Source organism: Lissotriton helveticus, chromosome 5_1, assembly GCF_964261635.1.
Source record: "Lissotriton helveticus chromosome 5_1, aLisHel1.1, whole genome shotgun sequence".
Lineage (NCBI taxonomy): Eukaryota > Metazoa > Chordata > Amphibia > Caudata > Salamandridae > Lissotriton > Lissotriton helveticus.
Window position 1 is genome coordinate 696,211,076 of NC_136065.1, and position 18,631 is coordinate 696,229,706.

Consider the following 18,631-nt stretch of genomic DNA (forward strand, 5'->3'; position numbering starts at 1 on the left):
GGCTAAAAGTGAGGCCAACCGCCCTATGGAAATTAACATGGGAAAAACGCGTTTTGGGACCCCCCTTTTTTCTCGGCCCCCACTTGACGAACCCCCCCAAAATTTTCAGGGGCTGCTCAGAAACAAAATGTGCCATTTTCCTGAAAATTTCAGCCAATTCCGTCCACAAACGCCAAAGTTATTAGACATAGAATTTTCAAAAATCCCATAGAGAAAAAATCCTAACTATATATACCTACTGGCGACCGCCAGTAGGTAATATATATATACACACATATACATACATACATACACACACACACACACATATATACACACACATATACATACACACACAGGTTTCTCTATGAGCCCATATGATTGATGGAGGAAGTTTGTAGGGAAGTGGTTTTTACAGGACATGTAGGTTTTTATAGAATTTGGTCCCTACGACAAGTCTATTTCTAAAATTCAACACACCTGTAAAAAGAAAATGAAAAATAAAGAAAGGCAAGAAGAAACCCTGCATGGTCTAGATAAATAATTGTCCTGAGCAAACAGCCCTGAACCTTCTGAAGCGGGCAAGAGAAAGGTTACATTTTGGAGTTCCATTAGAAGATCATTTGCTACATAACAGTCCTGTCAGACAAAGACTACATTCTCAGAACCATTATTGTAGCAACTACATCTTACATGAGTGCATCCGTAACCAGATGCATAGAAAATTTAATCTACAGACATGAAATGAAGGGTTTCTAAAGAGCGACACAACCCAGAGGTATCTAATTGCTGAAAACACTAGAAGGCAGTTATTCCCAGAGTAATGTTACTAGTATAGCCAGGTCTTTAGGCGCTTCCTAAATTGTAGCAGGCTGTGTTCGTTTTTCAGGGAGGTGGGCAAGAGTTCCAGAGTTTAGCGGTGGTATAGGAGAAGCTTTTGCCTGCCTGTTTTGCTTTTGATATCTTGGGGATGGCGAGATTGCCACTATTAGCAGATCTTGGTGATCTGCCTGGGATATAGGGTCTTTGGAATTGTGATAGTTTTGTGGGCCTTTGCCGTGTATTGCCTTAAATGTGATGCACAAGGCACCTTAAACTGGATGTGCTTGCCGATAGGCAGCCAGTATAGTTTTGTGAGAGCCTTGGAGGCTGAGGCAAAACGAGAGAGCCAAAGCAGAACTTTAGCAGCTGCATTTTGGGAAGTCTGCAATTTTTGTAGGCTACGTTTGCTTGCACTGGTCAGAAGGGCGTTGCAGTAGTCCAGTCTAGAACCAATCAATGCTGTGACCACTGTTTTCCTGACCTCTAACGGGATCAGCGGTAGTATCTTCCTCATAGGAAGCAAATTGCAGTTAACCACTTAGAATGGGATTTTTAGGTAGTGAGAGGAGGATTCGGAACCAGTAGGAGTTAGCGGTGGCCATTCCCAAAAAGATGGCAGCTGATGAGCCTCACCAATTTGCGCTAAAAGCTCAAACATGGATCCTCTACAATCACTGCTTCTCTCACTAAGGTCAAGAATCATGGTATGTTAGCCTGGCTTGGGGAAGGGGAGGGAAGGAGGCAGTTGGAGCAGGAGTAGAATCAACTAAGTTTGCATATCTTGCTCCAAAATGATTTAGCACAAATCATGGGGTCATTACTTCAGACACTGCAGTCTTCTCCATTCAGGGACCAGTCTTACAAGGGAATAATCAAATAAAAAGAGATGATAGATTTGGAAGGCATGCCTGTTCGTAGACATGAATGGTTTATTCAGCTACCCACTGTGTGATTCCTTGTCTCAGACCACAGTACCCAAATTGTCCAATATATAAAGTGGCATCGCTATCATGAAAGTTGCAACATCAGTAATAGCCTCAGGCATTAAATTAATAGAGCAAGACAGATGTAGAAGAGTTAATATCCAAGCACCATACGGCATAGTAATTTTATTATTACAATACATGCTGCACAGTGGCATCTCATACAAATATATCCTCTAAGAAATAATTATTTGACCTGTGCAATGTCCAACTTATTCACATTCTCTTTGCTTACCAGCTGGTTTCCCCACTCAGAAGAAATTTGAGAGTATACAAACCATGCAACCTCACCTGGAATTTAAGCAGGGCGAACAAGCAGTAAATGCTTACGTCTCCCAGGACATACACCCTTAAAAACGGTAAATCCATTTTTGTTGGTCCATTACATGTCTTTCATATGCATGATGACAAATAACCTTTAAACTTTAATTTCATTATTTTTTTTAAAGCAGCGTCGATTCTTATATGAAACGTCTTCAACTGATGTATTTTCATGTGTACCTTTTTGAAAAGAAGTCGCCAGTATTCCTCCCAGTTTCTGTCTTCTTTTAAGACTTCCCCTTCCTCATCAACAATTCCTTGTTCATCATAGACTGCTCGCTGCTCCTTGTCAATTAAAACTGCATAAACTTTACCAAGGGTCTGTGGAGGGGAGAAAAAAGCTTAAATACAAAAATTCAAGAAATCCTAGGATAGCGTCAATGAGGACTAGCTATATTGTATGGTTTCTGTGGTGGATTTAGATTTAACAGAATAACCCAGCTTTTAAAATCAGAGCATTCATACTGCAAGCTTTATGAGGCTGGGGCGTGGTCATCCCCTGCCCTCCTTTCAGCAGCTGCAGAGGGGATGGTGTTCTTGATTGACGGGCTTCTTCGGTCTGCAACTCAGCAAAGACTCAAATACTGTGAAATGGCTCAGTGAGTGAAAGGATAGTTGGGTGGTTTGATGGATGAGTGAGTGAAAGGGTGGATGAACGGATGGATGCATTAGTGAAAGGGTGGATGGATGAAAGAGTGGATGAGCACAAGGCTGAATGGATGAGCGAAAGGCTGAAATTGGGGTTATGAACTCCAAACTAACAGCTACTGATGAGGTGGAGTTCTTGATGGGCCTCTGCTGCCTGTAACTTGGCAGACAAAAGGTGAATGAGTGAGAGAAAGGATGGATGGATTGGCAGCCGAGCGAGAGGTTTTATGGATCGACGGACAGAGCGAAAGGGTTTATGGATGAAGCGAAAGGCAGGGTGCATAGATAGATTAAAGGACGGATGGAAGTGAAAACGAGTGAATGGACTGGTGGATGAGTGAAAGCGTTAATCAAGTGGATGGATGAGTAAAAGTGTAGATGGATGTGTGCACGAGTGAACGGATGGATAGAATGGAAGGGTGGATGATTGAAATGATTAATGAAGAGCTGAATGAAGAGCTGAATTAATAAAGGGATGGATGGGCAGATGTGGATATTGATGGGCAGGTTTGGATATATCAATGGGCAGACTGACAGACTGGTGAAAGACTGATGGATAAAAGAATGATTGGATGACCGAAGGTAAAGGTGGAACTGTGGATATCAGCATGTGGACAGAAGGGTGAAAGGACAAATAGATAAATGCTTGGTTGGCAAAGTCAAGAGTTATTCTGGGGAGGGCCGTGATTACTTGCTTTGTTTGCTTGGCGCCATAAGAGTTTTGGTACGAAGTGTTTGGGGGGGGGGGGGGGGGGGGGGGGATTTAAATTTTCTGGCTACTCCTTTGTTATGACCAGTAGCACATAATGGGAGAATGCATGTAGCATCACTATGGGACTATGGTTCCTGGATGGCTCGAGTATAAAAATAAAAAGTGGCGGGAAAAATGTGTTTTACTGTCTGACGTGTGTGTATATATAATATATTTTTTTTTAAAACTGAAATTCAACAATTATGATTAGTTGAGCTAACTAACTTGCGCCCCGCAATGCTCTACTTAGGACCTCACATTACATAACATGGTCAGTGACATCACTGATGACATCTCAAATGACATCATCCAGTAACTGAGTGTTTTTAAAAAGTGTATTAGTGTTTATATAAATATATCAAGGTGTATTGGTAAATAAGTAAGGGTATGAGTGCCTGTATGCATGATTCAGTGGTTGTGTGACTGACTGTATAAACGCGTCATTAGGTGTCTCAGTGAATGAATGGGTGAGTGACTGGTTGTGTGAATGTCTATCAGTCAGTCAATTGGTTTCAATTTTTTAAAAACACTTCTTTCCCTCCCAAGATCCGCTGCAAGCTTCATAGTTCATCAGGAATGCGGCGTGGGCTACTTGGAGGATAAAATTGCCATGGCCCCTCTACTAAAATGGTTGGCAGTCTGGTTAAATCCAGAGCTTGAAGTGAACCATGAAATTTTAAAAGATTGTCTATTGCTAGATCACTGGGAAAAGATCCCCTGGTTGAAATATGTGCAACAAATGTGCGAAAAGCTGGGCCGGCCCGAATTGTTCGACAAACCCTCTAGTTTGGTGAAAGGAGACTTGAAATGGGCAAAAAACACTTTTTTGCTGAACAGAGGAATGGACAGAGAGGGCAGGGAGCTGTCAAAGCCCTCTGTCAGGACCCATCAGCTGATCGTTTCCTCTGGTTCTGAACCGGAACTGTACCTTAAAGTTGTAAATAATGCTAATCACAGGTACTTGTTGACAAGGTTCCGACTGAACAAAATTCACCTTCTAATTTCTGGCCGCCCTGTTTGGACCAGGAGTATGGACTTAGATTTATGCAAATGCGACGGCTGTTCAATTATGGACACCGCTCACTTTTTGTTTTTCTGTGACCACTTCAAGGGCATTAGATCAAAATGTATTATACCATTGTTAAAAGGAAAAGGCTTTAGGCAAGTGAAGCCAGCTTTGATGTACCTCCAACTTTTGACAGAAATATGGGAAATCTTTAACGTGGCAACATTTTTAACCATAGCAGTGAGACTTGGCAAAAAGATCGCTTGGTCCTAGTTGATTTTCTATAAATGTTAAACTCAGTATGAATTCTTCAATTAGGTGATCAATGTTTATGCTGTTGCTTTTAAACTCTTGCCACCATGTACTGCATATTTTATTGGGTACTCCTCGTCTTTTATTATTGTTGTATCTTATTATATATTATGCAGCCTGGTGACTTGTGGACGTTTTTAATCCTTATACACTTTTATGGTTTTTGTGATTTAAACCGAATAAAGTATCTTTTGACTTTGATTAGTTGAGCTAACTAACTTGCGCCCCGCAATGCTCTACTTAGGACCTCACATTACATAACTCATGACATGGTCAGTGACATCACTGATGACATCTCAAATGACATCATCCAGTAACTGAGTGTTTTTAAAAAGTGTATTAGTGTTTATATAAATATATCAAGGTGTATTGGTAAATAAGTAAGGGTATGAGTGCCTGTATGGATGATTCAGTGGTTGTGTGACTGACTGTATAAACGCGTCATTAGGTGTCTCAGTGAATGAGTGGGCGAGTGACTGGTTGTGTGAATGTCTATCAGTCAGTCAATTGGTTTCAAAGTGGCTGTATAGGTGTGTTTGTGGGTACGCGAGTGGTTGTCTGAGTAACTGTATGGGTGCCTGAGTGGATTGTATGGATGAGTGAGTGGGTGAGTGAGTCAGTGGCTGTAGGGGTTAGTGATTACATATCTGAAGGGCTGTATCGGCGAATGTGTGTGTGTGTATATATATATATATATATATATATATATATATATATATATATATATATATATATATATGTGAGTGGATGTGTCCGTGGTATATGGGTGAGTAACTGGATTTGTGAAAGACAGCACAGGTGGGTGATGGGGTATACAAGTGACTGAATGTGTGAGCGAATGTGACGGTAGGGGCAAGTGTGTACTTTTGTCAGTAGCTATATGTGAGTATGTGTTAGTATCTGTATGCGTAAGTAAGTGTGTATATCTGTATGGGTGACTAAGTGGCTGTCTGATTTTATGGGTGAGTAGGTGTGTGAATAGCTCTATGGGTGACTGACTCGCTATGTCAGTGGCTGTGTTAGTGAGTGAATGCGAGCATAAGTGGCTGTATAGGTGAATTAGTGGATGTGTGTGTAGATTTATGAATTAGTGAGTGTGCAAGTACTGGTATGGGTCTGTAAATGGGTTTGTGAACTGTGTGGATGTATGAAAGGTTCTATGGGGTGCGTTAATCATTTTCTGGATGATGTCACTAATCAGGTCATGATTGATGTAATTTTTTAGGTCATAAGCAGTGCGAGTCACAGCAAACTAGAACTCCAGAATGTCACTAGTTTTGTACGAGTGAAACCCGAGCCCAACTATAACATCTTTGTAAGCTTTTTTTCTGTAAATTTCCAAGGTTTTCTTAATTCCATTTCCTAACTATAACGTCCCTGTAAGCAATGTTTTTTCAGCACATTTTTATGTTTTTTAGGTCGAGCCTGGGCAGCGCATAGGCAGTTCTGCAAACCATGCTGAATTGTACTTGAAACCCCGCCCACATTTGCCACTGGCTTGTGCAACTGTCCTTCGTAAATACTAGCTTCCGATTAGTTATTAGGCTTGTTAATCCCTACGTAGTACCACTTGGTCTTGATTTGTAACCTCCCATGAGGACTGGCCCTTTTACTTCAGTTGTTACATGGCATGTCTTAATTACTCTATAAGCACCATTTTCTTTTATGAGTTTATCTTACTCTTACTGCAGGAGGGTCTCGTGCGCAGTTGTGACCACTGGCTTGTTTATTTAACTTGTAGCAAAGGGGAGCTCTTCAGGGCACATGGGAGATAGAAGGGGGCAACTCAGCTATGTCTTCAAGCATTTGGAAAGCAATAGGTCTTGCATTTGCGAGAGTTTAAGTTTTTGGCATAGTAAATGACAAAGCCTTTTATTCACGTTTTAAAAACCTAAACATAAATAAAAGGCATGGTAATTTACAGTGCTAATAGCTCAAACTTGGGTAAATATGTACCTCAGCAATGGGATGCTAGGAGCGTAACCAAGAGATCAACAATCATTCATTCTTGATTAAGGAGGGTTTCTTCCTTCGTCCAAACTAACTACCACAGCATAAGTGGGGCTAGTTTAAAACTGTCTTCCATGGGTCATAAACCTAGCGCCGTATGGCAGAGAAATATTGGGAGGCTGTTGGGCACAGACAAGAGCCGTCTACGGAATACATTCTCTTTAACTTGTAGTTTTGAAATGTCACAATATCCACAAACAGCTCCATCCATATGCGACAGTAGAGCAGCAACGTGCGTCAAAGATATCATCACATTCAGGTTTGGAGCCCAGTTTGCTGCAAATCTAAAAGGGCCTCAGTGGTTCTCAATTTGTTCATAATCTCTCACAATATTGTCGACAAGCACAACGGAGGTCTGGCCATTTAAAGAATAGCTTAGTCGGTTAATGCCGACTGAGCTATCCTTTAATAAAAACAAGAGGACAATGGAAGGTCCCAGGTTCAAAACATATTGGATAAAGTCTAAAACAGCTTTCTGTCTGAAACACCTAATAATTACATACTATAACAAGTGTGCTGCAAACACCGAAATAACAAATAAATAAATAGATAAAGACACTTGTATGCGTGAACGTTTGCGAAAATGGATGTGGGAAAAGGAGCTTGTCAATTTTTTTTTAAGTGGTGGTGCCTGAAAACGTATTTAAAGGTGGAACTCAAACTTCAAATTGTAAGGTCTGATTGCACTGCTTATATTTTTATACAGATCTTAGCAGTATTTATTGCCAATTACCGAGGTACTACAGTTTTTGTCTGTGGATTTCAGTTATACTCAGAACGAAACGCAAATCGTACATAACAGCAGTTCACTCATTAGGCAGGCCCTCCAGCATTTACACGTATTTAACTTGCCACGAAAAATTGACCCGGGGGCACTTCCCTGCCTTATTTTTTTAATTTTATTCTTGTGCTCCAGTGTTGTCATTAACTAATACTTTGCCTGATTAGGATGCTCTTAAAAATTGCAAATTAACGACTCTGGAGAACACCCCAACCTTTTCCAATCCATTTGAGCACCAAATAATAGACATTAACCAACATGAATGGTCCGTAAAAGTACGATTACTTCTGCAACATGGACTAATATTGACGGTTCACCCTGCGGGGGCATTATTTGTTCTGTGCTGCCTCCCAACTATCAAAAGCCATACCTGGAACTTCGGTGTGGCCTCGTCCTTCTCTTCCTCTGGGACTCGGTCGGGATGCACCTTCAGAGAGACACGGTGGTAGCCGCGTCGGATCTCGCCTTCGCAGGACGTCTTCCCCTTCAACCCCAGCACCCGGTACAGGTCTGTCGTACCGAAGTACTGCTCGCAGCGCTCCATGAGGCCCGGCATGCTGGCTAGAAACTAACAGATGCGAGGAAGCTAAACTGCTATCGGAGAGTACCCTGCCCGTTGTGCACTTGCCTCGGCTCAACAGGTGAAGTCTGCCCGACCACTAATAAAAACACTCTCGCGGGCTTTCCCTTTGGACGTCAACCCTGAAAAATATTTCGCGCGAAACCCTTCGACTTCCTTTTCTACGTCAAAGCCACTCTGCCTATCGCAAGCGTCGACATAGCTGTCGAATGAAACACAGCAGAACAGCAATAAAGTAAGCGCAACACTTTCGAAAAGTATAGAGAACAAGCCGAACCCAACATAAAGATGGTAAGCGGTTAGACTATGTAAGCTATTGCATATGACGCTGCTTCGTAGCCACAGGGGGCGTCGCGGGGAGGGGATTTGGAGTTTAATTACCCCCCTAAAAAACACAAGCATTTACAATGCAATCGGTCTCGCCTTTGGGACCTTATAAATATTTAGCGATGCAGCAAATTATGTTGAGTGCTGTAATATCTACTGTTATTAAACATGGAGACTTCGACACTAATAGGCACATTAGCCACCCTCAACCCTCCCACCGTCCCTTAGTCTAAATGTTTAAAGCTCATGAGCATCTGCACAGTGAATGGGCAGAGAGGGATATTGCACGAAAGTGGAGAGTTTAAATCCCCCTCTGTAATAAAATAGGCTGTAGCCGAGATGTGATGATTAAAGAAGGTTTATTGATTAATTATAAGTCCAAATCCTAGGATCAATAAAGCCCCACCAGTCTCCCAACTGTCATCCATTCACCAGGCACCCCACACATTCTATCATTACATCACACACTCCAACATTCCACCATTCATCCACACAGGCTGAGCAGCAAGACAGGTAAATCGGGAAGGTAAATGCCATCCAAACCAGAATACCACACCCTCTTCCCCTTAAAGGGACGCAAAAAAATGAATAATGTATACATAGAGTAAGGTCATTCTAAAATTGAAACTTACATTGTAAAAATTGAAAGTCTCAATAAATGCATAAATGAATCCAATATGACCACCTCTTCCCTCTTTAAATAACATGAAAAAATGAGATAGTTTCAATACATACTTTCGATTAAATTCTATGCCACCAACAGGACATACTAGTTGGCCAAACTAGCATGGTGAAGGTAACAGAGATTTAATCAATTTAAAAAGAATGCGAAAATGAAAAGCCCAAGAGGTATATTGTAATTAAGAACTACGCTCTGTAACTTGAAATACTTTATTCAGAAGTAGCTCATACACGACATCCATAACCCTCCCAGTCAAGTACTGACAGGAGCGCGACTTAGAACGTTGACAAGTAGGGAAGGGTCAGCCCAACTGGGGCAGAACAGAGGGGTCGGACTGTACCAACTATATCCCCTTCGACGCTCATGACGAGCTGGGCTCGTCATGAGGTAGCCTCCTCGCACGCTCATGACGAGCCCAGCTCGTCATGAATAATGGGTTTTTAAAAATCTCAGCACTCGAGCAGAATTCCGCTAGCGCGGATGCGGTTAATTGTTTAGCTAGATACAACACATCTCCTACCCCATAATAATACAACACATCTCCTACCCCTTGGTAGGCAGCTACCAGAGTGGCAGCACGAGATGAAATTCTGGTCTACATACAACATTGGAGCATCTAAATGACACAGATATAAGTAACCAACTTTTGTTATTATGCCTGCTCCCAAGTCCCTTCCTCGGCATAGTTGGAGTGGCATAAAGATGCCCCACCTATTCTTCCTTAACCATACTGGTACTTTCCATGTCCTCCTTCTCCTCCTCTTGCTCCTTAAGTATTGATATTCCTATGTTGGTGCCTGGTCCATATTTTTTTTTCTACGTGAATGGCCTCAGCTAGTCAGCTGATAAGGTTAGATATCAACAAATTATTTCCTTAAGTGCCTCCTTGCGTTGACCATTATGTAGCTAGAAACTGTGAGTGTCTCCTAGACATCTAAATTCATTTTATCAAATCTTCTATTCATATATGTACGATACAATGTAGGACCTTGTAAAATGGAACTCCTCTAATATATATCCCTCCCTCATCTGGGGTTAGACAATCCGAAACTCCTGTCCAACAATGTTAGAAGAGTTCCTACATTCCTCATCCTGACTTGACAACCCAAAGTTAGTAAGTTGAAGTTCTCCTTACTACACACTTTTCCACCACTCCACAGGAATGTCCACCGCCCCTAGGGGATCGTTGCAAATTGCTTCCGCTTCTTTAACCTCCCAGGGTCCTACTCTGCCCTTTATGGATTTCTAATCAAAAGAGGTGGGTACCTCAACTGTAAACATGCAGACTTCCTTGTTTGCTGCCGTCCTCTCACCCTCGGTACACCTGCACTGTCTAGAATACCTTTCGTTTATCATAGAATTCAAACCCAATAGACTAACCTGGGTTTTGGTCACTTCCTTTCCTCTCCTGTTCTCTTGGGGTACCGTTTCACAATCTCTATCCAAGTTCCTTCCCTGGAATATTAGTTTCTTTCTTCCCTCCTTAATCTCTTCCTCCTGCTCTCCTGATTCAATTAAGAACTTAGGATCATCAACCATTTCCTCTTCTTCCTCCTCTACCTCTAGGCTAGGGGCAGTCCCTTCCCCCTTGGTGCTAATATCCATGGCCATGACCTTGTCCTCCTCAATGTCCCACTGGCCTCGCGAAAAAACACTCACAATTTTATGCTTTCCTTCCTCACTGGTCAATACCTTTTTGTTGGTGCCCCCTTCGGCTCTTAATACTATGGGCTCGACTACACTCGAGTTCCCTGCAGATTCTATTCCTTCCTGCCTTACATACTCACTGTGAACTCCTTCAAAGTTTCCTTTTTCCACAATTGAATTCTCATTGCACAACTTTCCTTTCCCTTCCTTCTCCTCTACACCAAATTCCCTTTTACTTGATACCATGACCGATTCTTCACTGGTGGAATCTAGGATCATCCTTAAGTCTTTTTGTTGAGCCCATCCCAGTAAGTTTTGACCTTCACTCACCACAAGGACTTTTCCTAATGTGCTTCTTCCCTTAAAGGATATTTTCCCTATGAACATTCCTTCTAGTGATATCCTCTCACCATTGTACCCAACATGGCAAACGTCAGGTTCCATCAACCTTATGCCCCTTTTTCCAGATTTTCCCTTGTACGTCTTTAAGTTGATGAGAGTAAATTGAGAACAAGAATCTGTAAACACTTCTATCATATCACCATTGAGATCAATTATGCATTTTGGTAAGTCTTTTCTCTTCACAGAACCTACATCCTTATTGTGAATGCATAACACATACCTTCCTTCACACTCATCACCATTGCTCACCATATTCACAGATTTAACTTTTGGATTATCTTTGCATGCTCTCTCAAAATGCCCTTTCCTGTTGCAATTCCTGCATGTTGCCGTTCTTGCTGTACATCTGGTACTATTTGCTAAATGCGTGAAACTTCCACATCTAAAACATTTAAGTCTATCTTCTTCCTTCAACTTCTCTTCTTTTAGTTCCCTATAGGAGTCTTTGTTCTTTAAGTTCCTTACAGTATACACTTCTCGGTTAACCTCCCAGCTACCACCAATTTCATTTACCTTACTTCCCTCGACTATATTCATTTCCTTCACGCATTCTGCGGTGTGTTCTACACTCTTAGCTAAGTCTATGGCATTTCTCAAGTCAGGATTCCCTACCAACAACTTCTCCTGAATTTTCTTGTTGTTGGTGCACCTCACCAGCTGATCTCTTATAAGAGATTCTGTCAGATCATTGAATTCACAAGTGTTCGCTAATACTCTCAAGCATGCTATATAGTTTCCTACCTTCTCGTTCTTCCCTTGCACCCTTCCATAAAACTTGTGTCTTTCCAGCACTACATTTATTTTGTCAGCATATTGCAATTCTAGTTTCTTTAAGCTTTTATCATAGACATCCATGTCCTCACCTTCACCTACCCCTCCTTCCAACTCAGGTAGGCTCTCAAAAACTTTCCTTCCCTCCGTTCCTAGATTTATCAGGAGTATGTTCTGCTTTCTGATAGCGGAAAACCCACTTGCTCCTATTGCGACCACATACGACTCAAAACCCTTTCTCCAATCTTTCCATGGCAGCACTGGCTCCCCTTCCTCTGTTAAGAAAGGTGGAGGTTGATTCATGCTTGCTGCCGCCATTTCCAGGGTGACTCGCTGAAGAATGAGATCTAACTTCCTGTTGGTCTACACCTATAGTGCACAGCCTACTGGTGGTGAGTGGCACGATTTCTTGTACCTTATTCTACCTCAAGGTTTGTCACCCCCCTAACTCTTTCACTATAGTTTAGCACCACCACAACCTCCACCAGGCACTGCAGATTATAAGTTCCAATTTACATCCTTACAAATACATTTGAACCATGTGCTCCTGAACAAATTTCTCCTGTCACAACTTAAATAGTGCTCCCCCCACTCGTGTGACCATTCACCATATAACAGTTCACCTCACGTCTCACTTTATTTTTCCCTATGGAATCAGCCAATCAGATCCTCCCGCAGTTTCTCGGGGGTCTCTTACTTCAGCAATCTTAACCTGCTCCCCACTTGAATTACTGTGTTCCCCCCGTTTAAGAGTGTCCTAAAAAGTCTACTACAGTTTTTGCCTATAAGTTCCTCCGCAACTTGCTTTGCTCCTCAAGTCCGTTCTGTGAGGAATCTGCCGATGACGTTTGCGGGGTCTTAGACGAATCTGTCACAACGGAACTCCTCGTTGCGCAGTTGCACCCGGTCACCACCACTCTTCAGGAACGCTCCCAACCCAGGAAGACTCTCTCCGTGCACTAAAATGCCTCACTTCTTCCACACAGGATGCTTCCTACCGTCGACTAAAACGGCCACAGCTCCCTCCTTTCACTCGGCGGTTCAGTCTCTCTATGGAGATTACTTCTACACTTACTTCACGCTGGTCTCCGCTGTCGCATACAATGCCGCCTCGCCGTCTGTCACCAACTGCCTTGTTTAAATTCACGACAGTTCAGTTCCTCACAGGATCTCTCCTTTACTATGACGAGATGCTCAACTCCGTCGTCTCACCCTGGCCCCTGCTTCCTTCTTCCACACAGGGGCTCAATTTTCCTCAGATATCTTCCTCTCTCACTTCCCTCTGGCCTCCGCCGTCGCAGAAAATGTCGCTTCACCGACTTTCACCCTGCTGCCTTACTCTAAGTCACGGTGGCACCGTCCCTCACCGGATTACTTCTTCTCATTCATTTATTTATTTATCCCGACACCACGATGATTCCTTTCTCCTCAGATTGCCTGCGCTTCGTCACCTAAGCACGGATGCCGCCAGTCACCCAATGGCTCCGCTCTGTGCAAACCTTCTGTCATCAGACCTTCAGATCGCATCGGCAACTGTGAGTACCTCTAATTTCTTTTATTTATTATCCTGTCACAATCAGTTTCTCCTTCACCTCAACTTGCGTTGTCTCACTGTGGGTACCTATCTCCTTTTCCTTTAAGTTGCTGCCCGTTTCCGCCGGCAGATTGGTCCCGTAGCAGCTGTTTTCACTTTCCAGCCTGCCGGTTCCCTCACACTTCTCACTTTTTCCTCTTTGTGAGCTTTTTCACATGTAATTACCTTGCTTGCAGGCTCACTGTGCTCAGCCACCAACAGCTTCTTGCCTCTCTTCACATAACGTTTCTTTTTGTTACTTTTCCTTTTTCCCACTGGTCCCGGGTAACGAAAGGAGGGGATGTTGTACGTTGGCCTCCTCCCAACGATCGTCGCCAGTATTGTAATTAAGAACCACGCTCTGTAACTTGAAATACTTTATTCAGAAGTAGCTCATACACGACATCCATAACCCTGCCAGTCAAGTACTGACAGGAGCGCGACTTAGAACGTTGACAAGTAGGGAAGGGTCAGCCCAACTGGGGCAGAACAGAGGGGTCGGACTGTACCAACTTTAATTGTTTAGCTAGATACAACAAGGTACTATCTACTACGAGACATACTTAACTTAATTACAATTCATACTAAGTAACATGTGCACAACGTACTGATAGGAATATGTAGGTGACAAATCCACAGCAGAAATTTAAGTAAAGGTGGCAAGTCACATGCAAAGTACTATAATTTAAAATAAAACATAATACTCTAAAATGTGTAGGTGACGAATCCACGTGAAATACATTTTAAGTAAAGGTGGAAAGTCACATGCTCATAGATAACGTATAACACTGTAAATTAAATTAAAATTATTTACAAAAGGTCACATAGTAGGCAATATCTAAATTAATTGTAAGATATGTATTCATTCCAAAATGGAAGAACACGGGCTAATAAACGTATACTTCAATTCATGAAGCTTCCCAAAAATGAATCATAAACAATAGAACAGTTACTTTTAGAATGTTCATCTAACATATTAACTGTACATATTAAATATGCAATGAATTAAAAACTCATACCACAGAAAGCATTTTAAATCACATGTACAATTAAGCATAAAAGTAATAAGACATCTTATATAATGATGTACAATACATATGAAAATCTAAATACAGTCCCCCATAAAACATAAACAACAAAAAAAATGAAGTAGACACCGTTGTCAGGAACAGATGAAGGACTGTGTTCATAAACGGAGGCAGACTTAACTCCTTGTAAAATGATGCAGATCTTAAAATGAGATGAAATGTATCCATGAATTGCAGAAGAACTTACTTGCAACTGCAGCCCACCGTATACCAGACGAAGAGAAAATCCTGGCTTCTGTTTCCCAGAACAGGAGAGTCCCTGAATACCACTCCAGGGAAGACATTTTAACTACCCTGTCTGGAACGTTTTCTTTTAGCTAAGAGAGAGCGCGACCCACTTCCCATGAGTCCACAGCCCCCCTGGGGGTCGCGCCTCACAAATTGAAGACCTCTGCGTTAAACAAATGTGTAACCAGGATATTAAATATTAAACAAGTCTTTCACAGGCAGAACTTTATTAAAGTTCTGTGCACATATACAGAATTAAATTTTAAAGTAGTCCGTCTCGAGTCACAGTCATGACGCACGCTGGTGAGAGGAGCTCTGTGAACTGGTGGGTATGCGCAGCGACTGTTTGCAGAGAGGCGTGCAGCCTTGGCCTGCCCTTTAGAGATAATAACCCACCTCCTGCTCAGCTGGCTCTCTACGCTGGACTTAGAGCATGGTTAGTTAGGAGCCTGGTCCAGCAGAGAAATGCATTTAACCCCTTCCACGCTCATGACGAGCTGGGCTCGTCATGAGGTAGCCTCCTCGCACGCTCATGACGAGCCCAGCTCGTCATGGAACATGTGTTTTTTGTTTTTTCCAGCACACAGCGGGAAAATGCATAGCATCGATGTGGTTAAAGAGGTTTTACTAAATGACGTAAGGCTAAAATTAACACTTGAGAAACTAAACGCTGGCATTTCATTGCTTTGTAATAGGCACATACCTCAGTTATAATAGTAAAGGGTACACAGCATCTTGGAGAGTGAGATGAGTCATACGCTACAATAGGTGTGGGGCACTATACACTGAAGAATATTTTTAAAACTGCACAGTTATGAGACAGGGAGTTGATATAGAAACGGGTGCAACATGCACAGCTATGAGGAAGGTGCAGTAAAAATAGTGTAAGATGATGGTGCCAGGGCAGGCAATTTTTGTAGGAACTAGGGGCCAGATGTAGGAAGGCCTTTACCGGTCGGTAACGGCCGAAAATCGGTATTTTCGGCCGTTACCGACCGGTATTGAGCTTCGGGATGTAGGAGACCAAAAATCCTCTGAATCAGTAAATTTACCGAATCGGTAAATTTACCGATTCGTTAAATTACCGATTCGGAAATATTACCGAATCGGTAAATTTACCAATTCGGTAACTTACAGAATCGGAAATATTACCGAATCGGTACATTTACCGATTCGGTAAAGTTACCGATTCGGTAAAATACCGATTCGGTAATTAAGAATTGGTAAAAATGGATATTGAGATGTAGGGAAGCTCTGAAATACCGAATTTGCTTGAAATTCGATATTTAAGAGTCGGTATTTACCATGGATTGAAATCAGGTGGTAACCAGGTGCAACCTATAAAAATGGACCCAAAATGCAATTCTTCTTGCACAATGGTGGCATTTTATGTCATTGCAAGACGGCTACGGCTACAGGAGGAAGGAGAGAGGGAATGGCTGAGACAGGAGCAGGTCTACAGGCAGAGGGTTACCCTGTTCATGCTCACAGAGGCAGAGATACTGCAGTGGTACAGGTTGGATCCAGACACCATCTTGGAGCTCATCAGGGACCTCCAACCACTGTTGCAGCACACTACCCCAAGGGCACATGCTATTCCACCCCATGTGCAGGTGCTGTGCAGCCTCCACATGCTTGCGTCTGGGAGCTACCAGAGCGTGGTTGCTGCGGTGGGTGGGGTGACCCAGAGCAGCCTCTCAAGGTTTTTCCACAAATTCCTTGACGCCATGTTACAGAGGATGGAGCATTACATATCTTTTCCTGCTACCCATGCTGAACTGGTGCAAACAAAATCTGAATTTTACCAGATGGCTCGATTTCCAAATATAATTGGCTGCATTGATGGCACGCACATTCCCATTTGTCCCCCTGCTGCCACAGAATATATCTATAGGAATAGGAAGTCCACCCACACCATCAATGTGCAGGTGATTTGCAATGCAAAGTTCGTCATCACTGACCTTGTGGCAAAATTCCCTGGGAGTACCCACGTCTCGTATATGTTTCAAAACAGTGGCATCTATGCACGGCTGACTGCAGTGGAATTTGGTGAAGGATACCTCCTAGGTAAGACACAGTGTCTGACCCCCATAATACCTATTGCAGTAAGAAGTACATGTATGCATGTGAGTAATGTATTCCCTTTTCCTTTTAGGAGACAGTGCATATGCCCTCCGCTCATTTATACGCACCCCCTACCTCAACCCCTCAACACCCAGCCAAAGGAGATATAACCGGGCCCACAAAAGCACACGGAATGTCGTCGAACAGACCTTTGGTATCTGGAAAAACAGATTCAGATGCTTGCACAAGAGTGGAGGTGCAAGGCAGTATACCCCCATCACCTGCTGTAAGATAATTGCTGCCTGTGCCATGTTGCACAACCTTGCTGTTAAGAAGGGTACTGAGGTGGAGTTGTCTGACTACGAGGATCATGACGACGACAATGCTGTGCCTGAAAGACAACCTGCTGGAGTGACAACACCAAGTGATGGCAGATACAGACGTGAGGAAATAACAAGCAACTATTTCTGAGTAAGTAATGAGACACAGACAGGTTGTGAATGAGAAGAACGTAATTTAATATTGCCACAACGTTCATGCACTGAAGTGCAACAAATTAAACAAAATAAAGGTGGGGACTACATGTCCTGGGTTACATCACCCACACCGGCAAAGTCATTTGCGCCCGCGCTTCCCAGAGCCACTGGGATGTTGGTCACTGCTTTCCTCATGGCCTGCAGCCTCAGCTGGGCGCCTGCTGCTCCTACGTGGCTGACCTACAGCGCTTGCCAAGCTGGTGCGGCTACTGCTGTTGTCTCCCTCAGCCACATCCAGTGCAGGATTCAGTGCAGTGTGTGATATTATCATTGCCTCTAGGGCACTAGTGATCCTGGCCATGCCCATGGTGACCTCGGCCGTGTTCTGAGTGAGGCTCTCCTGCATATTAAGGCCTCTACGGCATAGCTGTGATGTGGCAGTGGCCAGACGATTCATGGCCCTATTGTTGACACGGGCGTCCCTGCGCCTTGTGTGCTCCAGGCTGTCCAGTTTTGTGCACAGCTGTGTGATTGAAGTGCTCATTTGCTGCATTCCTGCAGCAAGGTCAGCATTTGTTTTTGCTACCTCCCTGTTGCTTTCTACAATGTCTCTGATGCCCTTCCCCATTTCTCCAAATTGTTCGTTTAGGACACGAAATTGGCGGTGGCAGGCCTGTATGGATTTCCCCTGAATGCGTTGGATGCGCACCATGCTCCCCTCCAGCCCACGGAACACAGTGCCATCTCCAGCTCCACCTGCACTGCTGGGCCTGCGTTGCTGTCTGCGCGAGGTGAAAGACTCAGTGGTGGGCTGCAGTGCAGCAGGACTCACAGGTGCAGTGGCTTGAGCCTCACCCTCTGCTGCCTCCATCACTGGCAGTGGGGCCACGACTCGCCTCCTGGCTGGTGAGGTTGCAGGTGCAGGCAGTGACAGTGATGGGGAGGTCTCAGGAGAGAAAAGCAATTGAGGGGATTGAGAAAGGTGTGGGGAGTGGGGAAACTCGGGGTCTGGACTGTCTCCTCTTCCTGGGAGATGGCAGTTGTGCCTTCTTCCTCCTGCGAGGCATGGACATGGCTTGGCCCTGCCTCGTCGCTCTCCTCCCTCGCTGGTGCAGTCCCTGCTGTTGCTGTGGCTCGACTGGCTGATGTTGCCCCTAGGTATAAATAAGCGTATGTCAAA

The 18,631-nt window shown here is 43.5% G+C and overlaps 1 protein-coding gene across 1 annotated transcript in view; it reads right to left on the minus strand.

Moving 5' to 3' along the window:
• Positions 1-8,391, minus strand: part of DNAJC9 (DnaJ heat shock protein family (Hsp40) member C9) — a 48,688-nt gene extending 40,297 nt beyond the window's left edge. Inside the window, exons 1-2 of the mRNA XM_078643103.1 lie at positions 7,984-8,391; positions 2,286-2,426 (exon numbers count right to left, since the gene is read on the minus strand). Coding sequence (XP_078499229.1) covers positions 2,286-2,426; positions 7,984-8,169 — 327 coding nt within the window. The 5' untranslated portion in view covers positions 8,170-8,391. The remainder of the gene's footprint in view (positions 1-2,285; positions 2,427-7,983) is intronic.
• Between the last annotated feature and the right edge of the window lie 10,240 nt (positions 8,392-18,631).